This window comes from Pyxicephalus adspersus, chromosome 6 (genome assembly GCF_032062135.1).
Source record: "Pyxicephalus adspersus chromosome 6, UCB_Pads_2.0, whole genome shotgun sequence".
In the NCBI taxonomy this organism is placed as follows: Eukaryota; Metazoa; Chordata; class Amphibia; order Anura; family Pyxicephalidae; genus Pyxicephalus; species Pyxicephalus adspersus.
In genome coordinates, this window is record NC_092863.1 from 4,788,759 (window position 1) to 4,813,236 (window position 24,478).

At 37.9% G+C, this 24,478-nt stretch overlaps 2 protein-coding genes across 3 annotated transcripts in view; one reads left to right on the plus strand and one right to left on the minus strand.

The window, feature by feature from the left end:
• RTF2 (replication termination factor 2) overlaps nucleotides 1–16,698 on the plus strand; it is an 18,054-nt gene extending 1,356 nt beyond the window's left edge. The window contains exons 2-9 of one of the 2 annotated variants that reach the window (XM_072414215.1): nucleotides 284–378; nucleotides 1,807–1,900; nucleotides 2,369–2,505; nucleotides 3,657–3,735; nucleotides 13,063–13,176; nucleotides 13,253–13,310; nucleotides 14,283–14,351; nucleotides 15,088–16,698. In XM_072414215.1, the coding sequence (XP_072270316.1) occupies nucleotides 284–378; nucleotides 1,807–1,900; nucleotides 2,369–2,505; nucleotides 3,657–3,735; nucleotides 13,063–13,176; nucleotides 13,253–13,310; nucleotides 14,283–14,351; nucleotides 15,088–15,260 (819 nt within the window). In that variant the 3' untranslated portion in view covers nucleotides 15,261–16,698. The remainder of the gene's footprint in view (nucleotides 1–283; nucleotides 379–1,806; nucleotides 1,901–2,368; nucleotides 2,506–3,656; nucleotides 3,736–13,062; nucleotides 13,177–13,252; nucleotides 13,311–14,282; nucleotides 14,352–15,087) is intronic. The other variant, XM_072414216.1, reaches the window with a different exon arrangement.
• Nucleotides 7,793–10,517, minus strand: LOC140332933 (beta-1,3-galactosyl-O-glycosyl-glycoprotein beta-1,6-N-acetylglucosaminyltransferase 7-like). The gene is made up of 3 exons (XM_072414217.1): nucleotides 9,525–10,517; nucleotides 8,694–8,789; nucleotides 7,793–8,175 (listed from the first exon to the last, which is right to left on the minus strand). Exons 1-3 carry the CDS (start codon nucleotides 10,495–10,497, stop codon nucleotides 7,955–7,957), a joined length of 1,290 nt encoding a protein of 429 aa, XP_072270318.1. The 5' UTR covers nucleotides 10,498–10,517; the 3' UTR covers nucleotides 7,793–7,954.
• Nucleotides 16,699–24,478: the final 7,780 nt, after the last annotated feature.

The following is a 24,478-nucleotide window of genomic DNA, read 5'->3' on the forward strand; positions in this document are numbered from 1 at the left end:
AATGGCACATGAGTGATCAGAAGGGGACAATCAATGGCACATGAGTGATTTTCAACAATAAATGTGTACTGTAGTCTTCTTCATGGAAAAATAAGACATCCCCCTGAAAATAAGACCTACGGCATATTTTGGCATTTCAAAAAATATAAGACAGTGCCTTAATATAGGGGAAACAGGGTAGGACCTCTTATGTCTGATGGATGATCTTTGCAGCTGCTTTTATTGCGATTGCTTCTGGTTTTGTGACCGCAAATTTATATCTTGTTGCCCTTTTGTCTTTCAGGTTGACAAAAATGCTGAGCTGGTCGCTCGCTGGTATTACTGCACACTGAGCCAGGAGAAACTGAAAAAGCCAATTGTGTCTTGTGAACTGGGCAGGTACACGTCTTTCCTCATTACTTTATTCTGTTGTGTGTGTAAGAAAAGATGTCAAGCTGATTGTATATCAGAAGTGAAGCTCTGAAAAGTAGTAATAGTGGACGTTGGAAAGCCTTTCTCAGAGCCAGTATATGCTTATCAATCTCGTTCTGCACATTACATTACTCTGCCATCCACAAGCCTTTCCAGTCTGGATATTGCTGATCAAGAGATAACGATGTGCTCACCACAGCCAGTCCCTTTGGGCTGTTATTGCTGCAGCAGACTCCTCTTTTAGATCTTGACCTCCACCACTGGACAGTCAATATTAAAGCAGACCTAAATTCTAAATTTTTACTTTACATAAAAGGGTAGACAATCTTTTTATATAAAGTAAAAATCTGTTTGTTTGTTTTTAAAAAAAAGGTTGCAGCAGCTCCCCTTTCTGTCGCCACGGCCATCAAAACTGAATGGGAGCACAGAGCCTCCCGAGATACCTATGTCACACACCCCTTGGCTGTTCCTTCTGTGCATGTCCAATTTTCTTTACTAAGGGGCTTTAAAGAGATGCTGTTCTCACACATGCGCAGTGAGATTGGCTATCTTTTTTCCCCCTTTTCAGTGGCCTGCTTAGTGCAGGATCGGATCACATAGCAAGAAGACTGAGGATAGCTGCACCTTTGTGATTTTTTTTGCTTTAGTTCAGCTTTAGGTGTCCATGTCATGCATGCAGTGATGTAGACAACCAGATAAGCACCACCCCTACTCTAAACTAAGAGAACAGTCTGGAACATCACATGACTGTGGCTTTAGGTAAGCAAATTAGGTTCACATTAGCGCCAGGATCAAATGCTAGATACTTATTTACCCTGCATCCAAGTGGAATGTTGAACTGGTGTGTGCGAAATAGCGCGGGGGGTTCAAATTGATAAGTAGTACTCTTTACAAATACCAGCAAGTGGGAACTTGGCAACCATCTGGAATCTGGGCTTCAAATATAAGTCCATGTTGTGTAGCGTTTTTATTCATTACTGTCCCTTACAACTACCATTCACAAACGAAGTAAAGGCATCAAGTCTTTGAGCCAAAGAAAGTGGTATCAAGCTGACCAGATGCTTAGGGTTAATGTAAGTCTGAAAGCTAAAAAAGAAATCTGATGTTTTATATTGGCATCCATCAGGTGTTTCCATAGGAAAACACCTGGTTTTGATCCTAGTGTAAATCTACACTCAAACGGGTATTTAGAGGTTTTTTTTTTCTCTCTGACTGGATAACCTGTAAGAATTAGATAACTGTATCATCATGAAATTGATCCAGATGTTTTGCTTTTTAGAATGGACTAACTGGTTCCAAAACTCTGCATCGCATTGCCTACCATTAACATACAAAAAAACTGTTCGTAATTGATGGTTTTATTACATGTTTTTTTCTTTCTTTCTTCTCACACAGGTTGTACAATAAAGATGCAGTCATTGAATTCCTGCTGGACAAATCTCCAGACAAACCCCATGCTGAGTCTGCAGGTCACATCAAGAGCATCAAGGTACCAACAATGTCTTAAGTGGTATTGTATTTGTTTTGTCAGGGAAATGGTTTTAGTGTCAGCTCCGTACAGTTGACGTTTAATCTGCCTACACTTTGCCTTTCCTGTTTCCACTTTGCCAACATTCTAATAAAAGTTAAATTTTTTAGAAAACTTTTCTGTTTAGGTACACACCTTACAGATGCAGGAATAATCAAAGTGGGCTAGATAATACCAGATGCCAGGAAAGGCAGTCTGCATCTGATATGCTGCATCTATTAATATTTGTACGGTGAAATCAAAATAAGCAATTTCACTACTTTTAAAGCTTTAGCTAAGAAATCAGAAAACGTTAGTACCTGCTAATAATAGAGCATAAAAAAGGTTTTTAACTAATAAAACAATTTGTGTTGTTCTCTCTTCGCATGGTTTTTATGTTAAAATGTAAAATAGAGTACAGCTTCACCTTATTGTGTTTGTTTTTTTCAGAATATCATTGAATTGAATCTGAGTGACAATCCAGCATGGGAAGGGGACAAAGGCAACACCAAGGGGGATACATATGATGAACAGCGTGCACAGTTTATCTGCCCAGTTGTTGGACTGGAAATGAATGGCAAACACAGGTAATTATAAAAGCAAATATAACTTAAATTAAAAAATTAGGTCATCAGAGTTTAGCTTTCACCAGGCTTATTGCAAATTTTCTAAGTTTAGCTAACTGCCATTTTTAACTTTACCAATGGAACTTATTTCTGTATGTTTTAACCCAAGAGGAACACTTATTGTGTACTTATGGGAAAACACAAACCATGCTATCTGCAGTCTCAGCGCTTTTCTGTTAAATGCAAAACACTTCCTCTTTAAGTAATTAGGTTGCAAAAGTGTAATCCAAGTTGAAAAGAGGTGACAATACAACCCCTCAATAGATAGTACGAGTGAGCATTGTCATCCTAGCACAGCAAGTATGTTACTAGCAGGGTCACACATTGGAGAAAAAAAAAAGGCAAATAAATAACCCAGTTCTAGATTTAAGCACAAGTAATTTGCAACATATTACATGTTTATTCTTTGATTTTTGGTACACTGTATACACCTTCCCTTCAATGATTTTAACAAGCACCCTTGCCTGTGCCTACATAATTGCCCAGTCTTGAGTCTCAGTCTTGCCTGGGTTCACAATCTGCCCATGGGTTTTATCTGTCAGATGGATGTCATTTATTCTTTATTCCAGGTTTGTATTAGTTTTTCATGCATGTAATGGTTCCCCCTGCAGATATGATAGCATGAGATTGTGTGGTACATACTATATATAGGCACACTGAGACTTTCGATGAGGAGTCCTTATCTAATAAGTCCTAAAAAGCCTCGCCAGCACAAGCATACCTAAACCCAATAGTAAAAGTCTTGCCGTTACTTAAACATGGTGGTTGCATTTGTTTTCCACAAAGTATGTTTTCTACAGTACAATAAATACCTGAACCTGAACTGGAATCCCAGCAATGGGTTGAGAGTGCTTGAGGTCATCCATCAGGAAAGCAGCCTACATTTACCACATTGCTGCTTTATAGATACTGGACATCTTAAGATGGGAAGCGGTTGGCAGGTTACCAGGTGAAAATAAAGAAGCCGCTGTGCTGTTCTGCATTTAAAAGTTATTTTTTAATTCTTCTAAGTAGGGCAAGCATTTAAATTGCAGTAACATGTTTTTGTTTGTTCAGCATTTATTATACAGGAAGTTGGCTTTTATTATGCGCATGCCTTTGTTCCTCCGCAGGTTTTGTGTGCTTAGACAGTGTGGCTGTGTGTTCTCTGAGCGGGCCCTGAAGGAAATCAAGACAGATGTCTGTCACAAGGTAAGGGTTTGGCATAAATATAAATGAACTAAAACACTATTGTGCTTTTATTCTGTGTTGGCAGATATTTCTCATGTCCACTGGATTTTGCATCATGATTAAGCCCTGTGAATAAGATTTGCAAGTAGAAAGGATTGTTTTTATTTAGACAAATATTCCCTGCTGATAAATCAAACTAATCTCGGTCCAAGGGTTCATTAAATGGGCGGCTATCAACAGCTGTGATTATTGGATTGCTACCATTTGCCTTCCTATGCCATTTTTCAAAATTTCTCTTCCTTTTGGTAAGAGTGGAGGAGTTTCCTTTAGGTCTTTGTAAAAGGCACAGAAATGTATTACCAATAGTACTTTATCAGCTCCTGTGATTCAAGCTTTTTATCGCCCATTGGTTATTAATGCCAAGATTCCCTGGCCAAATTTAGCAGTGTCAATATGTCTTTATGACTATATGCATGATGTTTTTTTTTTTTTTCAAGAAGATCTATTAGTTTTAAAGCTGAACCAATTGGCAAGGTTTAAGTGCTTGTTTAGGGTACCTGCCATATACCTCACTCCCCAGCAGCTATCACTCTTCTATTACATAGACGCTCAAAGTTGCGGGCAGATTCTTTGCATCCTCACCTACAACGCAGAACTGCTTGATGCCTGTAACACCAATGAGAAGCAGCTTTAAATTATCATATCATTATTTATCAATAATGTCACACCTGATGTAATGGACACATGATCATGGACCACTTCAGTTTCCAATCCTCATTTTAAATCCCAAATTGTAGTGATTTATAGCTAGAAAACATATTGTTAGACAAAAAGGGGTAAAAAATAATTTTAATAAAGATAATAATACCTTTAGATATGTTAAAGTTTTTCTTTAGCAACATGCAGCAGACACTTGTTCTTATATGTACTAATCTAAGCCATGGCAGAACACCCCTAAGTGAGTGGTTTGGTTTGGAAGCTACTTTTAAAATGACGAAGTGAAAATGTGTGTGTGTGTATATATATATATATATATATATATACACACAGAGTATGACACAAAAGTGACTGAAACTAATGAGATATTGAATGGCAGAACATTGCACAGACATTGCACTACCAGACTATAGACTAGTTACAAGTAAGCTACAGTTCACCTGTCATAGAATGACATGCCGCACAGGAAAAAGAACTGCTAATCTGTACAAAGGTATCTAGGTAATTGGACCCTGAGCCTGAACTGACTTGGCTGCCCAGCACTGCTCACCTCCCACCCTCTCTGCCTCCCTCCCCACTGTTACAGGAGCCTTGGATAAAAAATTCCTGGTGTTGTCTGACGAAAGACATCCCCAGCATCCCTACAGACGTACAGCAGGGCTCCTGGTAAACAGCAAGGAGGGGTAAGGCAGGGCTCTGGGATCGATGTGTTGGGCACCCCTGATTAAACCCATTTCTTCCGAGACCCCATCCTGTGACTGGGCAGTAATAGGAGCAGCAGAATATTGTTGAATTCATTTCTGTTTTACTCTGCTCTCTCTTTCTATGTCAGGGGTGTCAAACTCTGGCCCGGGGGCCAAATCTGGCCCCCAACAGCCTTTTTCTTGGCCCTCAAAGGAATCCTAAATATGAACTGCAGCTGGCCAGCTGCTGCATTGAAATAGCGCTGCTACTACAATTCCTGGCATCACTCGCGTCTATAGACCAGCGGGCTTTCTGCCCATGTGCAGCTCCGCATTAGACTGTTTTATAGATTCAAATAATGCCACGAATTTTAGTAGCAACGCTATTTCAATGAAGAGGGAGTTTCAGCGGCGGGCAACTCATAAGATTTAGCTCCGCATTGGCCGCTTCTGTCATTTCCAGCACTCCCCCTCAGCGTTTCCTTGCTATTCCAAGGCATGGACTTGAATGGTTGGATTTTCATAGAAGAATATTGTTAATATTATTGTTAGCCTGTGCAAAAAGGTTACCATTGAAATTTAACAGAGGGCTACAAATAGAGAAAGAGACAAAAGATTTTTTCTTAAATAAATAAAAAAAAAAAATGTTATGCCTTTCTCTAATATAAGCTTGTTCCAGATTGAATGTGAAGCAAAACCTCTTTGTTTCCATTTGAAAAGGGTTTATATCTAATGAGAAGGAAAAATTTTTTCAATAAATTTCAAGGTTGGCCCGTGACTTTGCCTAAGTTTTTAATTTTGGCCCTCTGTGTATTTGAGTTTGACACCCCTGCTCTATGTCATTACATAGACTAATTGTCTCTGTGTGTTGTTTGTAACTCTTGCACTCCAGCCATGCTCTAAAAAGGTTGATACCAGTACAAATTCAGCTACTTGTGATATTTTCTGTCTATTATATATACTTTGAGGCAGTTCAGCCTCATATACAATCAGCAATTTTGGAACTGTAATTCAACCAAAGTTGCTCTAAAGTAAAACTATATGAGAAGTACTTGCCTTAAAAGTCCCTGATTTGTTACTGTAATTCATCCTAAAGTTTTCTTAGAACTGGTGGCATCCCTGAATCAGCTTCTTCACTAATTCTGGTTGACATTCTTTATTTGCTGATCTACAACATTACCAAAAACAGGTCTACTTTAATAGCACCGAGCAGAAAATACAGGATGAAGAGTTGTTTAGTAAACATGTGGATCCTCATACAACATGCATTTTGTGCTTGATTGCAGTTTGCATGATGATACAAAAGACGTTTAAAGTTGGCATAAATGATTGTACCCCCCCAGGGCCGTCGCTAGGTTTCTAGTTACTAATCCTTTATTTATGTTCAGTAAGATCATTAGCTGCACTTCCTCTGGGAGTGAATTGAGTTCCTTGCACCCCAGGGGAGGATCTATGTTACGTCTATAGCATAAAGCTGCTAATTGGCATCACCAAGTCCTAAAAGGCAATAATAAAATAAAAGTCCTTTAATAAAGACAGTACAACCAAACCTCTCCAACAACATGCATTTTATTAAGGTTGTTTAAAAATTAAATAACCAAATATTAAAAAAAAAAGATTCCAAACCAACTGCTGAAATCTCATATGAGCTTTATTATGTAAATGGAATTTCTAAAGTTGTTTTCAGTATTTTTTTTTTTCTTTTATATATCTGCAGTTTCTGTTAAAATAAGTCCTTGGTTATGTCCCTGTTGAGGCATATCATGCCATTGGGTGACACCTGCCTCTTGTTTGGCCGTTTGTATTATCACCCAATTACACTGAATAGAAGATAAGCAACTGTGACATATGCCTGAGTGCATGTGTGTAGGTAGGAAGTGGCCTAATGACGTTGTATGAGATCAGCAGCACTGAGATCGGAATGTAATGGCAGTGGTTTATAATACACAGTGCTTTATCAAATGTCATCCAGTGTTTTCATCCTTCATATCTTTGCAGATAAATAATAAAACTCCTAAAGGTGATTTAGTAAAATATTTACAACAATCATTCAATCCGTACATGCCATCCGTGTCCCTTGCCAGTGCTGTTTGCACAGGGGCATCAAGCCAGTGACGCTAATCTATTCATGCCGGTTGGTCCCCAACAATCCATGTCATGCAGGCAGGGGCACTCTGCCTACTGTAAACAGAATAGAGGGAACCCTTCGGATTGGTTTTTCGCATGACTGTGGCTTTAGTTAAGGAAGCTAGGTCTGGATAAGGCAGAGACCAGAGGTCAGCTTTTCAGATAACCAGGCTAATGAGGCTTTTTATAATACATATAGCAGCACTGCAGCTTCATGTCATTTGACCTCCATGCTGCTGTGTTGGTGAGTCTGCAGTGTTTTAGAGACCAGTGCTGGAACTGTAAAACAATAGTCTTGTATTTACGTGAGTGCCTGTTCCTTCGAGAAGATGTCTACAGCCTTCGGATTGCATTGAGCAAGACAGCCAGGTGCAAAAGACGCCAGAATGAGATTTTAGAGCCAATAAGCAGGAATTTTCCCTGATGAGTTGGTTTAATTGTAAAACTTTTACATTTTATAGTCTATTAATGTCTGACCCTTCGGTGTATGCTTACTCTTTCATCCTTTCAATCATTTTTTTTTTCAGATTACAAACTAATTAGGTGTAATAGTCACTGGCCAAGTTCGCTTTCGAGATCTGAAAACCTTTTCAGAAACTCATGCAAAGTACTTGCTTGGTATACCTGGAGCAGTGAGTGTCATTTGCATGATGTCACTTAGTCAAATACGACCTAGTTCTCTGGTTACTCCATGCAAAAATGTTATCGCCATGTCACAGTTGGGATTTTAGAGTGTACTCGTCTGGAAAATACCAGTCTTGTTCTATGGGGACTTCAGCTCCTTTCAGAACTTGGCTCCGGTAATGTCTTTCCAAGCAGTCGGTGACAAGGGGGTAGTGATGTGGATCAAATTTGTTGGCGTATAAATGTGGGGAGTCATTCAGCCATTGCAGATCTCCAAGCCCGTACACGCAAATGTCACGAACATAATGACCTTAAGCGGGGAAAAAAAGCAAAGATGTTAAATGTGAAAAATTATCTCCTGTAAGAGATGAAAATCTTGCTCTCCTTGTTGGTGCACTCACACAGCTGTTTTACTTTTTGTGCTGTTTTTCGACCTCCTTGTGTTAGTATTGATACTCAGAGTATTGCAAGAGGTTGCATTGCAATAAAATAATTTTTTGGTTTACAGAATAGATTTGTAAATAAGTTACCATTTCCAAGGTTGAATGGACTAACGAAGTATTCCTCACCTTACTTGAAAATATATATTTTGCTTCCATCAGAGTACAGCTCCCTGTGGCCTTCATTTATGGTTATCTGTTTGATTGGTGGATGAGTGATTCTATGCTAATGATTTTTTTTCTCTTTACACTGCTTGATAGAACAATGGAAATTAAATCTTGTGTAATACAATAATTACAATGTGACACAGCAAGATTAAAAAAGTAAACACTATGTGGACCTTCTGAATAAAATATGTTGTTTAATTTGAAAAAGGAGAATTATTACCGTTACATCCAGTGTGCTGTATCCCTTCCTGGTCCTTCCATTTAATAGCTCGGATATTTCCTTCCCATCCTGCATCAGGGGTGGATCCTGGGACACCTATAATATACAATAAGTTACTAAATTCTGACTTTATATTTTATCACATTTCTGGTATACGTGCCCTGTAGAAAGTGCCACCACATTGTACATTCTCCAGTATGAGAACAAACACTGGATAAAGTCATCACATGGTCGTGCAACCAATACAGAGATCCTGTGGTCATGTCTGAATAAGTGAATCTACCAGAACACCGGTAAACCAGAAATCCCAACCAGCTATCCCAGTCTGAATGTGGCTGCCTGACACACATTCTTTGTCAGAAACACAACCATTGCCTCATGATTATAGCAGTCTACAGGCATACATTTTTTTGGTTGCTGAAAACAATATTTCATGATTGCTTCCAGTAACAGATGAATGAACAAGCTCCTTACACACAGATCCCGTCCTGTTCTGTGGAGTAGGGAGAGAAAAAGCGAGCGGCACCCCACTGTGCTCTCCCTTGATTTGTACAGTGGTCATACACGATCAGTTGTTCATGGATCTTTCCTGATGGATTCATGAGTGACGTCAAGCGACCGTTGTACACATGTCAACATGAATATTACCTGACCGTATACACAGAGTAAGTCAGTGCACACCTTTGAAATCAGATGTTATGCAGCTTGTTCACTTTGAGTTAATTGATAGGGTTTTTTGTATATGCATTCATTCTATTTGACAGACTTGTGCCAGTTAACATTGGGCATTTAACTTTTCACAGCCTCATTATTGTGTAAAACCTCTCTTACCTTTAATTCTGTTGAGTGTCACCCAGTAGTGCTCGTCTGGACTGTATGTGTCCTTTGACCATTCAAGAAGATCTTTTGCCTGTTTGTCAGACAGCACAAACTTCACAAAGTCCCTGGTAAGGGCATAGTAAGCCGTCCCAAAATACAGTGTGATGTTATGAGGAGGACCATCTTTCTCTTCGTTTGTTGGGAAAACATAGGACTTTCCCTCGTGAACAAACTCTTTATACCTAACTTGTGTTCTGTACTTTATATGATCTGGTTGTATCACTCCAGGCGTTAGATTCTTGCCGTTCCATTTGCTTTTTAAATAATTTATGATTTCTCTGTTTGATTTAACGGGGAAATCCTGTCCACAAAGATTGATCACATGATTCCATGGAGCGGTGGAACGCATTAAGTCCTCCATGCAGTTTAGATCTGCTTGCAGGCGTGAGATCCCAGCGTAGACCACCGTCTCTTGTTTTGTAGAAATAAAAATGTTTGGAAAACAGTCTGCCACGAACTGTACCGCTTGGTAGAAAGCTTTGGGTGACTTTTGGTCAATGTGGATGCAGTAGATGTTTTGCGGAGCGTAAATGGCAGCGAGGAGTTTAAAAAACATCTCCAAATTTTTGTGTATGGTTAGGATGAATGCCAAGGGGTAGGCAGCTTCCTCCTTAGACAGAGGTTTAGTAATAAAGTGTAATTCCTTTATAAGCATTGAACAGTTTTTCCTGGACTTTAGGACACTCGGCGTTGGCCTCTTGCTTGGTGTTAGAGCCTCTTGGCAAAAATTTCCCACCACTAGAGCAGCTGGCTTTCCTTCAAACAACGCTTTGCACAGCTCTCCAGGGTAATAACCGCATTCCTTGATCTCCGACAAAATGGACGTCCTCCCACCTGGTTGGTTGATGCTGTTTAGGGCCAACAGGATGAGGCAGATTACAACACATAGCATAAAACCTGACTTTGTGCAACCAAGAATACTCATTGTCTTCTCTCCTGAGGTTCAATCATTACCATTATTATTTCAGAGTTTTTTTTCTAAATTCCTATAGGGAAAAAAGTTAAAAAGATCATCAACAAATTCTAAAAGGCTAAAAAAAAGCAAATGCCACAACATTTCTATAGTTAAGGTATTCCCAGCTAATTTCTTTCTAATACGTTATAATCTAGTTTGACATTTTAATCTAGTGACATTTTGGGTGCCAGTAACAACTTTCTTTTTGCATCCTGGTATTAAAAATGTAAAAACCCCTAATGAAAGGCACTACCTGGCTCAGGAGGTTTGGCTTGCTGGAGAGAAATCTTTACCTGAGTGCGTTCCACAACCTTTCCTGCTATTCCATTACTCCAATAGTCATTCTGTTTGGAATCAGTATTGCCTTCTATTCCTATTATTTGCTATAAAAACATTTGTAGAAAAATGACTATCTGCATTGAATAATTTCCCCAAAAAGATCATGTCCCCCATCTTATTTTTGTATGTTTTTAAATATCATGATCATGGAGTGTAGCAAATTCTCCTAATGGATGTGTTTAATCTATAAAACCTGCTGATAATGTGGTCAGCCTCAGGGATGAAATCTAAATGAGACAGTCTCTTATCATTTCAATCCACCTGTATTATTGCTGTCACTTACCTTGAAATTTTCACGTGATGAGTGTCGGTTTTCCACCAGCCAGGTTGTAATGCTTGCATGCTTCAGATAGCAGAGTGAACGGACAAGATCGTTGTGGATGTTCCATGAGATGTAGAATGTGTTTCTAAGCAAGCCTTGCTTTTTCTTTCAGCCCCCTTGCCTCCTGAGACCGCACTTGTGTCTCCTTAAGGGTTTCATTAAAGGGAACGAATCTTCCAGATGTATCATGTTGTTTCAGCAAGTTTCATCTAACTATAGCACATTGAGCCTTTGCCCAATACATGAATACATTCTATAAAACACTCTAATTTTAATAATATTTTTTTTTTTAGAACAGTGGTTTCTTTAACATCCCCCTGAGCAGTTATTTCAGTTTTGCTTGCCTATTGACAAAAGAAAAATATGGATGGGTACCCTGTGTCACTTCCTTACTTGTTGGCTGTATTACCAAAGCAACAAGTGTGGGAATTTCTCCAGGAAAGTTATCACACTTCCCACTAGGTTAAAGATACTTGGTTGCAAAACTTCCCAACTTAAAGCTTAACACAAAACTTCTCCCTTTCTACAGAAAACTGTCTCTAACAGTGCCTGTGAGAGGTCATTTAAAATGAAATGGTCTTACCTTATATCCTAGATTCTGCTTTTGCTGGAAATATGGGATCCTTTCTGCAATACATGAACTTCACATTTATTGTGAAGCTTTTACTTGGTACTCTCAGGCGTTTAGGATGTAGATACAGCTTAAAATAACAGTCCTTGTTTCCATGGTATATGTTTTTCCTATGCAAAACTCCCTGATTTCTCATTCATAGCATTTCCGAAGGGAAAGCTGTCTTGGTGGACAATTCCTTGAAAAATTCTGTGTTACAAAGTTGTACGATAAAAACAAAAGGATAACAGTTTAATGGGTTCTAAAAGATAGTGCTAACCACATGGTAAAAGGCTTGTGTGGGTAAATGTAGCATTCTCTTCTTATGTGACTGACATCTTCCCCAGTGAAGCCCAGCTTTCCACCCCCACCACTCGGCCTACCATCCCTTTTCCCACAAAATAGACCCACTTTTTCTAGGGTTGTTGTACAAAGGTATTTTATTTAGCCTACTAACAACTTAAGGGGTGCAAAGGAAAAGTGACTGTGCAGCTGGAGAATGGAAGGAGTTGATTTTGGCCTGCAAAGTTTATTTTAAATTTTGAGGACCTTTAAACCTACTGTATGGTTAGAAGTGTGTTGAAGCCCTTCCAAATGACAACATACAACGACCCATAGCACACACCCGGCTGGATACCGTTAGGATAAATTGGAATGACAAATAGAAGTCTGGTCCTCTCATTCAACATCAGTATCTGACCTCATAAATGTTTTTTTTGGGTTCAGTGGCCACAGATTCCCCCAGAAACCCTCCAAAATCTTGTGAAAAGCTTTCCCAGAAATGTGAGGGCTGTCATAGCCACACTGCGGATACCAACTCCATTTGAATGCTCATGGTTTAGGAATGGGACGTCCAGCAATATCATAGGTGTGTAATAGTCAATAGTCTTTATATAGGCTTTATTGAAATAGTGGGGAAAGGCAGGCGTGTGCCAGAGCCCACCATGTTTTAGGTATCTACACTCTGCAGTAACATTACTCTCGGCAAATCCAGTGTTCTCTCCATCCCCTTTTAGCTGGGCACACTTGCACTTTTCAGTTACCACCCGGCTATTTTTGGGTGGTTACTGAAAAGTTGTGTCACAATACAGGGGCTGCCACCCGCCTGCAGCTTCTTCCCACTCAATTTAGAAAAAGCTCTGGGGAGAATACTGAAATGTTGGACTTTAGTAAACTGTATGAATAATCACTGCCATGTATTACAATGCCAAGTCTGACTTGAGCTTACTAATCTTTCTGTTTGTCTTTTTATGTATGGTTTTAGTGCGGTGGTGCATTTCAGGCAGAGGATATCATCCTGCTGAACGGTGATAAAGATGAGGTGGAGGAGCTCCGGAAGAAAATGGAAGAGAAGAGGTTGAAGGCAAAGATGGAGAAGGTAAGTTCTTCAGATTTTGGAAGCTGAATGACAAACAATCTTAAAATCTTGTGTAACTTTATTTTTTTTGTTCTAGAAATCCAAGAAGCCAAAGGCAGTAGAAAGTGCTGTTTCCAATGGAGGGACAACAGAAGGTAAACAGGAAGTTTAGGGGGTCACTAATAAAGAGAACAATATACAGGGAAACATAGTGGCAGTTATCTTGTTGAAAAAACCTGAATGCATTTATACTACCGTGTTTCTACTACCGTAACAATTAAAATAAAGCAACCCCCCCCGCAAATAAGACATCCTCTGACACCTGATACTGTGTGCCTCTGTGTGACTCCTCGATGCTGGCTGCAGTGCAGAGTGAAACTGAAAGTAACTTCAAAGGACAAGCAAGCTGCTATGCTAATCCATGCCCTAACCCAGTCTGTTACCTGGCAAGTCAGTGATCAGAAGGGGACAATGAATGGCACATACGGTAGTGATCAGAAGGAGACAATGAATGGCACAGAGTGATCAGAAGGGGACAATCAATGGCACATGAGTGATCAGAAGGGGACAATCAATGGCACATGAGTGATTTCAACAATAAATCTGTACTGTAGTCTTCTTCATGGAAAAATAAGGCATCACCCTGAAAATAAGACCTAGGGCATATTTTGGCATATCAAAAAATATAAGACAGTGCCTTATCATAGGGGAAACTGTATAAAAGATAATGCTCAACAAAACCAGACTTGTAATAATCCATTTTTTTGAGTTGATTTTGGAGAAGAAGGAATTCCTATAGCTTTAAACACATATACTCCAGCAGCTTTCTTTTAAAGAAAGTATCCAATGGGCAAACCTTGCTATTCATTGTGCAGTTGCTGCTTTATAGTTTCAATTAACGTGCCTCAAAGGGGAGAACGTGACTGTTCTAAAGTTTACATTCATGTGTTGTCTTTCTGGATGCCACATATATGTAGGTTTGGTCAGTTCTGTTGTTTATTACTTTAGGTAATAAATGAGTATATGTTGCCTAATCATTATTTATCAGCTTATTTAACAGCTCTATAGAAATTTACAAGATTGGAAGTTTTTTACGAATCTAACCATCTATTTATCCTCTTTTCTAGAAGCTCCAGGACCCTCCAAAACTTTGAATGGAAACAAAAGCAACCCTAAAGCTAGTTCTGTTTCCAGCGGTAAGTAATGCACTGAGCGTGTAGTTTTATTTCTTATAAATATTATAAAATTTATTGATAGGGAATCTATTTTTGTGTATTTCTGGGCAATGCCATGTGTGATAGCAGAGGGCGCTATAGTTGCCCTTGATGCTGCAACCCATCAGGTGTTATTTTTTTTAGCTCAGTCTCAGGTGTGGTAATTACTGATGCCTGTTACAGACAACTGAGGGCAGATGTGACACTTGCTGAGTGTCTGGAGAACTTTGCTTGTATTGCAGAAAAGATTTCATGGCTTTGTGGAAAAATCTTTCTTTTGCACCAAGCAATGCCTTATGGCTCAAAAGATTTCTAGACAACACTCCTTGAAGCCTATGTAACTAATGCATAAGCAAGACTTCTTTGTTGCAGCAGGAATAAACAAAAAGAGGGAGCCACAGCTACTAAGATCTCTGTAGATATTATTCTGTGGTGAGGTAGGGAATTAGGTTAACTTGTGAGAAGGGAGATTGGAGAGGAATAAATGTATTTATTTTTTTACAGTAATTCTTTAAAGCTCAGCTCCTCACATATCCTTTTATTTAGCCTAAGATGAATTGTGGAAGGGCTGGTAACTGCATGCTGGAAGAGAGGCACAACGTTATATGCTGGTAACCGTCAGTGCCATGTTGGCTTTAGGTACACCCAAAACTCTTTGGTCCCCTTAAACAGAAATTTGAGTGTATAGATGAATAATTGTGCCTTTGTTTTTATACAGCAGAGTCCAAGACATCCGGAAAGGCCACCACATCATCCAGCTCTGCCTCCAAGAGGCCACACCTCAACGACAAGTCAGAGGCCTACAAATCCATTTTCACATCACACAGCTCTGCTAAGCGCACCAAGGACCAGTCTTCAAACTGGGTCACCCATACCGCATATTACTTCTGAAAAGAATGTAATAATATCCCCATAATGAGTGTCACATGATTGCACCATTCTTGTATACAGTCTCTCTTGGAAACAGTACTCGTTTTGTCTTCATGATGCACCATGCAAACCTTAGGTAGCTTATGCCTTCTGCATCAAGGATAACATTAGCCCTTAGCAGGGCGGAGAATTTTTTAAACTGTTGTATCCATTACATTTTTGTTTGTCCTGGTATTACTAAGCAGGCTGTTAAAGTTTCATCTGCATCCAAAAAATGTGTTTACTGTTATGGTATTAGTAAACGCACATGGAATATCATGTCTGCAAGCATTTGTCAGCTATACTTTACTGTAGACAGTCTGTAGTTGCCCATGAAAGAGCCTGTACTTCAGGAATCTGCACAGGTGCAATTCAACAACATAGGTCATTACAAAGGTGTTTTTTTGTGTCTTGACATATAAACAAGATCCTAAAAAATTACTGCTTTTGTTGTTTATCAGTAATGGCTTTCCTTGTCCACAATACAGATCCTAAATATATTAGCATTAGGAAAACAAGTAAAAAATGTTTGCAGTGTATTGCAGGCATCTTACGACACCTAGTCATATCCTAACATTCCCTTATTGTTACTCCCAGAAGATCATATAATAGTACTCAACTTGAACTCAATATCTGTTTTGGCTCACCCCACATATTGGATAATTATGAACCTGTCACGTGGCTACTCAGGCACTAATCACTGCATTGTGGAAGGTAGAAGTTCCAAGAGTGCAATAAGGCACTTTGGAGGTTCTGGTAATAAATAAACTAATTGGTGCCCAAAAAAGAGGAATAGTAACATCACTGAAATTTAGGCACAGCAGTGAAATCACTTTTTGGTGTGGCAGGATTTGTAAGATATAATTTGTTTTTCAATCCTTTCCAGTAAACCATAGTGTTACCTTTTACTGCTGGATTCTCCAGTAAATAGTTCTGAGATTTGAAGAATCCATTTGGAGAACTGTGTCATTTCTTTGGCCTGATGATAATGGTTGGACCAAGGGGTGGCACTGCTTTTTTGTTTTTGTTTTTTTTGCATTTTTGCATATCTTGCCACTAGATCCTTCAGTACATAGAACAGTATGATATATGATTGAAGTTGTCAAGAGTAACCTAAACAGATGTCAGACTTTGATGGAGTTGTTTTAGTAGTTTTATTTCCATGATCTAAATAGCTGTTTTCATTATACAGATAACGACAAGCACAGGACTGCATATTTTGTTTATTGGATACAGGATCTTTTCCTGGGTAAGATCCCAAACAGATGTAGGCAGTATATAGTGTGTGTAATATGTTAATATAAATTAAGTTCCAGCAGGCTCATGTAATGTATTAAAATGTTTTCTTTCTTTTTATTTTATGCTGTTTATTAATGTAGTCAATTTCATTTTGCAATGCCAATAAATCTTTGTTTCCTAATTTTATAGAGTGAATTCCTTGTATGTTTTCACTGGTGGTTCTGTATAACCAGACAAATTATACAGTAGTATGAATGAGTCCCAAATCTTACACCATGAAAGCCATGGTTTATATATTCTGCATTGATAATGGTCAGCAAGACTGAAATAGCTGCATGCAGTCTGGAATACAACAATGAATCCAGTTATTTTTGGGATAGATTGTGGAATGAGGTGTGAATACCTTTGGTCCTGGGAGGACTCTTCTAATTCATTGAAGGGGTTTTGGTTTTACTGGAGAATTATCAACTATGTTACTTAGTAATAATCATGTTGTCACTCGATACTAAGATAGATTTACTACATTATAAAATTTTCCCCCTCTGCTCCTCTGGATGGATAATTAAAGATCAATTCATCAATTTTTTTCAAGATTTTCTTAACACATTTTTTGCAATTGAATCCTGAATTATTCTATGAATCTTGGATAAAAATGGACCCATGGATTCCTAAGGCACTGTATAATAAAGTCCTGTTTTCTCAGTTTTAATTTTTTTTGTGACATCTTAGTGCTGCTAACCTCCTGCAGTTCATGAAACCACTGTAATACAAGCTTTCTTTTTGTTGGCTGCAAGGCATTTCTCAGGGTGGATTTCATGATAGTAAAAACAACGAACTATACTTGTGCAATGTTGTAACAGCCATTTCTAGTTCCTAATTAAAGCCTGCCAGGGTGACAATGTGGAAAATATTTTGGGACACATGGAGAGATTGAGCCTGATTTATTCAAGCTATATTAAGGGAGAACATAGGTGATCCAGCAAACTTGAAATTGATTATTTAAAAATCATTAGATATTAGTTGGTAAATGTTTTTAATCCTGGACCAGGTAAATTCCAGATTTGCTGGATCACTCAGAGTCTTGGAGAACCTAAATTATTATGTATGCCCATTATGTTCCCCTGAAAAAAAAAGCCTGAGGGCCCTTCATGTCACAATCATGAGGTTTTATGTTAATGAAAGCTACATGTTATAAAATGACATGACATATTACATGAACATGTTCAAGCTTCTATGAAATGTTAGTGATTGGGTTTATATTTACCTTGTGTGTGTAGTGTTTCATCTATGATAAAAAATCTGTATTTCAGTTGGCCAGACACAAATCTTGTTTTACATCATTTATTTACTTAGACTGTCTCTAAGTTTAATGTTCCCAACCTGCTTGTTAAGTCACTCTCAATGTGCAATAGTAAGGAAATATTCAGATCTTACCTCTTCCTCATACTCCTGAACCTCATCCTTAGGTCAGTCATTTTATGTAGTGTCCCAGCCGCAGCTGACCATAGGGAATGAATGGGGACAGCAGTGAATGGTTCAATACCACTAAAAAATATTCCAACACCGGGTTCTTAAGACCAGCTCAGAGACACAGATGGCTGCCAATATACCAGTCTGAACATAGTATAACCCAGATCATTTGTTGCTGCTTTCTTATATCTGATGTGTCTTTATGAGTTTATTTCCAAACATGAACTTGTTCAAGACGTCACTTTTAGTTGGGTCCAAATGCTTCTGGGCAACATAGGAAGATGGTTCTATGTGCAAAGTGCATCTGTTCTACATTTTATTGGTATTCAAATGTCATCTAAATTCATGCTGAACAGCAGGCAAACAGCTAACTACACAACTGTAATAATACATATTGTATATATACATATATGAGACGTTTTACCTGCCAAAATGTTTGTGTTACTGTCAATCCAGTTCCTAAAATTTGCAAATCACAGCCAGACTGACAACCCAAATTTTGTCTGCTGCAATTAAACTGAAGTTTAATCTGCTTGTATTTGCCGTTCCCTTATTTCCCTTCTCATCAACATGCTGTTAAATAAAACTTGATAACATGACTTGGTTTCTGTCCTTTACTGTGCAATGCAGAATGACCATGACTGCTGAGATTGGGCCTGGCAAGGTGCTGTATAGCTTTTGAAAACATCATAGCATCCTGACTTGGTATTCCTTTCAAATGACAATGGCCTAGATGCAAGCAGCGGGATTTTACCTGCGAGGCAATATGCAAAAACAGAATACCTTAATATGTGGATTTTTTTCTGGAGCATTGTATTTGGAGGATGTATTTGCATTCAGAATGTTGTAGGTTACACTGAATAATAATACTGAACCATGTTAGAAACAAAAAGCTGAAAATCCAATGAATAGGGATAGGACAGGGAGACAGCGGTAGATGATGGCAAATGTTCTCCAATCTGGAAATGAGGTGGGTTCTATATGACTTGTAGATTCTAATGTACATTGTGAGAGACTTTTTCAGTGCAAGGGAATAATCTTAGTAAATGTTCAAGGCTTGATGTAGGTTTAGGTAACATATTCTAGACATTTCCATCAGCCTGTAAATGCACAGTGAAAGAATTGCCACTGCCCTTTCTCTGTACAATCTTAGGCTGACATCAGGGAGATAACCAGGCTGTGTTGCAGCAAGAAATAGTCAGATCACCAGGCTATAGCAGACTTAAGATATCTCACTGCTTGCTCCTCCTGTAATTGTGTATTTGTTTTTATTTATTTTTATCACAGAAAACACACCATGTAGTAATAATATCTGTACATTTTAGAAAATGCTTGATGTTTTCTTAAACATAATAAGAAAATTTAATGACAAAGTTTACGAATTATAACCAAATCTTCACCCTTTTCAGCCTTGAAATGAGAAATCTGTCTTCAATTCTCATGCTTTTGTACTAATGAGCGATACTATAGAGTGTCCACAAGATGGCAGTATAATACTACACATAGTACAAGGTAAGGTTTTTTTCCTTTTTATATCTGATTGGAAATGATTTATTAGGAATGCAGATAAAGGGGGATAAAAAATGCCTTATATTTCAGTTTTCCCTCATTTTTTAAAATCAATTTCAATCAAAAGTCAATTTTTTTTATAATACTTTGTGATAGCAGTGATGTGACCCATTTCAACAGATAATAAATCACTTTACTTCCTTTGTGATATGAGCAAATCAAGATCATGAACTGACCGCTCATGTTACAATCTGACAACAGAAATGCAGAACACCTGACTGGATATTTTTTTATTTGTTTTTGTGGTTTACAGTAGGTACATACTTTGGTTTATATCACCACTTAAATGTGAAATTGCATTTTTTATTTTTAAAATTCACCATTATTTAAGAGGATCAGCCCAGAGCTGTCCCTGCAATGATAATGTTTCAGCACTAGATGTCACTCGTGTTCCTGAGTTAATTCAGCCCACAGATTCACCCCTTTCCAGAGTGTTAATTCACTGGTCAGCATTTAAACGCCACCTTTTAGTTCAGCAGTAAGAGCTGCTCATTGCCAGGAGAGGGATAAACTCTGATGTAATTAAAGGGAAAAGGGTGTTAAAATAAATGTTTAACTTTTTTTTCCCTATGATATCTTTTGTTTTTTGTTTTTTCTAAGAGTGCCTGTAGTAAATTTAAGCTGAAAAGTCACACAGAGCTCAGATACACATCATGCAATATGAGTGGTTGAAGTACTGTGAGATGTGAGAACACAGCTCTAACCTAGGAGCTAAAGTAACCATTGCTAATTAGGCTGCCCGGGGACTGGGATTTCATTGAAAGAGGAATTATTTAATTTTGCATCATTAATGTATATTTAAACCCGTCTCCTGCTATTAGCACACCTTCTTGTCCCTGGGTAACAACCCTCACTTAATGCAGTACATATAATATGAGGACGCAGTGCTGTCACCCTAAGAGAGGATAGCAGAACGCTTTCTACTCTTTATAACATGGAATGGGGGGTGATACCTTCATGGCAGGATTAACATGCATTAGTAAGCGAAACACTGTCATTGGTATAATTAACAGACCAAAAGGAAGCAAATAGGAGAAGTTCATATAGTTTACAGTTTACCTTTAGTACAGGTGTGCTTTAGGTTGCAGCAAATTCTGACTATTAATAAGCTATGAATCATTGAATTTCAGAAATCGTTCTTTACATAAGACTTGTCTCAAGCAGTAAATGACTCAGGTTGTCATCTGAGTGAGTGTTTACTCAGATGTCTTATAAGCTATTACTCATTGTTTTATATACCCGGGAACCGATATTGACCTGACTGACTCCAAATTGATGCGTCAACGAAAGTCTTGGCTGCCATACGATTTCACTGCGGAAATTTTCATTTCATTATATCCTGGCAAATAGTGTCTGAAGGACAGACTGGTAGTACATAATTGCCACAAAAACACGCCAAATTGTAAAATAAGTGCAGTCATCAATGTCCTTGGTTGTTTTATCAGAACTCCAGGATCTTGGCTAAGCAGCCAGTGAAAAACCCACAAACTGACTGACACAACTTTATAGGAGCATTGTACTGGCTTCAAATGAAATAATGGATTGCACTCAAATAATGAAACAGTTCAGAAATGTATTTTATTAAATGTTTTTATTTTACAATATTAGGAAACCATTCAATTAAACAACCTTCCATTTCCGTCATATATCAGTCTTTGTTACTAACATTTTACATTCCTTTATAAATATATAAATAACTTTAATTTATTGCATTCTGCAGAATAATCATTGCTTAAAAAAAATCACCTTCCCAACAAGTCTATAATAAGATAGATCTGTATTGCCTGGATTTTTCCAATTAACATTGGTTGATGTAACCCGGAAATACAGGATGGAAAAAAGTTCTAAAATAAAACTGGCATTCCTTCAATCATTTAAGACTTGACTGACAATTTGTGTCTGGTTTGTATTTTGTGTTAAAATGTTTTATTAAATTCTAACATACATTTACTATTGTGAAGAATCTTGTGCAGTAAATCTTTTTTAGATTGACGAGTGTTAAAAAAAATTACCATTCAAGACACAATAGAATTTCAGATTTTCTTTGGAATCTAAATATACTTCTGCATATTATTATTACTCAGTATTTATAAAGTCCATTTATATATTTAACAATAAATGTCAAGTTGATTTCAACGGAATAAATTATATTTATAAGCCTGGTAATTAATTTAATAATATTTGAGAATTAAAAGTAATTACCGACACTGAAAAAATAGGAACATGAATACACATATAATATATAAAAAGCAGAGCACATAAAATCATTTAGTTTGACGTTTTACAACGGCTGTGTAAAGATCCCAGTCTGATGCAGGCAGCGCCTCTTCCCATAACGTATCTGTGTGCATTGTGATTTCAAAGTACTGAAAATTGCTGATGGCAAATAAATAGCTCCGAGACAAATGTACCTTGTGATAGAACTTTTGTTTTTATTTCAGCCTTGACTGTTTAATGAGTCGTAATGATTTAGAGCAGAATTTGAGGCAGAAATCTATTGAAGATGAGGAGTTCTCAGCTTACAATAACACAGTTTCTGGCTTGCTCATTAGGAGTGTTCGAGTTAAAAAAAAAACACACACACACACAAGCAGGTTAGTTACCTTGTTATCAAGGCTTCTGTATGTAAATCCTGCATTTATTTACCATGATGAATTAGTCTTTGGATCTCCACAAAACAAAGTTTGTCAGATTATCTATGTCTGTGTGTAATAGATATATGTAAATATTTATCAGGGTGTAATGATTATTAATAATATGAAACTGTATTTATAAAGCGCCAACATATAATGCAGAGCTGTACAATAATTAGGGGTTGCAATTGACAAACCAATACAAACAATGACATGGAAGGAGAAGGGGACCCTGCCCAAAAGAGCTTACAATCTAAGAAGAGGGGGAAGTAGCATACAATCTGAGGGGAGATACGGAATGATGGGTAAGTAGCGGGGATCCTATGTACTGGCCGAGTCATGTCTTATTTTCTTACATGTATGTATGGTAGGAGGAAATACTCCTAACTTTTAATATACTGGCAAACAAATAGCTGATTCCTAACAAAACATTGTGTGAATCTGTTTTGATAGTTTGACTTTCCTGAAGTGTTAACAATTGTGAATATGAATGCAGAAGACTAGAATCCATTGGCACATTGAAGATACCTCCTCTGCGTTTCTTCTAATAATGCCACTTTGCAGCAAACATTAAGGTCATTTTAGTTTGCTGTAGAACTAAAGTAGCCAGGCCTCCTCTTGCTTCAATTTTGTAGTTTTTTTTTTTTTTTTTTTCATACGTCTCTAAACAAAAAATTCACTGTTAAAACTGGTTTTGCCCCGTTTCTTGAATTCCACTTGCTAGCCTGTTAGGTACATGAGCAGCCCCACCAAAGATTTATGTACTTTTGTTTGTCTTCTTCATAAGATACTCACCAAACCTTTGCACATCCAATGCCACCTTGCTGATTTACAGTTGCAGACTTTGAGGAATGAATGTTACCTGTGCTCACCTTCTAAAGATGTTTAGATGGGGGAAACACAGCTACTACCATGGACCTGTAAGGGAATCATACATCTAAGAACCTTCATTTGGGCTTTTTTCCCATGAGGTCAGAAGATGAATTTGTTAAACCAGCAAAAAAAGACATTGACAATATCCATTGAATTCAGAAGTTATCCATGCATGACCACTGTAGGTGAAAATATGTTATTGATTTGTTTAGTGTCATCATTTTCTTCTTGATAAAATAAAGCCATGGAAGCCACAGATGTATTTGGAATCCGACTTGGCCCCACACAAGGACAACATTCATCCTTCCAAGGGCCCAAATAGAAACCTAAAATCCCCACACACACCAGTAAGGCAACAAGGTCAGCCGCTGGTCCGCACATGCTGCCCCAATATATACGTAAATTCTACACCAGAAAAATGATTTTCTGATGATATAAACAACATAGTTCTCTTTTCCTGTTTTGTAACATGACAGTACACAAACACTAATGTTCTGTGTTGATTTATGTTGCTCTGTCTTGCAAGCTTCATCTAAATTGTGAACAGGCCAAAGAAAAAAAAAACCCAAAACATAACAACAACCCTGCCATCTGTTTCATGGTACGTCACGATAGTGCATGAAAGACAGTTCCTGTGCACTACAGCTGTGGTGCCCCATTGCTGGCTTATAAACTGGTTGTGTCGACCTTCCCCATTGTTTAGCAGCAGCTCACGCTATGCGCCCTCGTATTTAAACCCCCCTTGACTAGCAAACACCACCTTCTAAAGAGAGAGATTGTATCGTCGTATGCCTTCAGGCCTTCCCGAATAGTCTATTGTAAACAGCCGTGCAGTAACACTTAAACTTGTTTGTATACCTTATTATTATCATTTTACGCTCCTTTTCCTCCGCCCTCTGAAAGTAACACATGCAATTAAAACATTCATTGATAGTACACTGGAGAACGCATACTTTTTTTGTTGTGCTTTTTGTTTTCACAGACAAATTTCATTTTTATTACACTTTCTGCATTTCTTAAATGTCTATTTATATAGTTCAAATTATTTGTTTTATGCTATTTCTATGTATGGAGCAAGACAAAGACAAAAGATACTATTCTGTCTTCATAAAAAAATTAAAGAAAAGAGCACAAGCACGTTATCCAATGAGATTTTCTGTGGTAAAAATGGTAAAACCATGCGTAATCAAAAGACAGGCTTGGGGTATCGGTGAGAACTGGTTCCATCCACAGTATTTCTTTTAAGATCTTTAGCTGCCCACATAATGTGTACTTTTGGTTGTGTGATACCCCTTTTACCCCTTCCCTCTCCCACCTCATCACCACTACTGCGAGTAATGTCATTACTGCAGTGGTTCGTGAGAAAATTTTGGTGATCCCCTAAAAAATTTGGACATTATTTTCAATTTTTGTTTT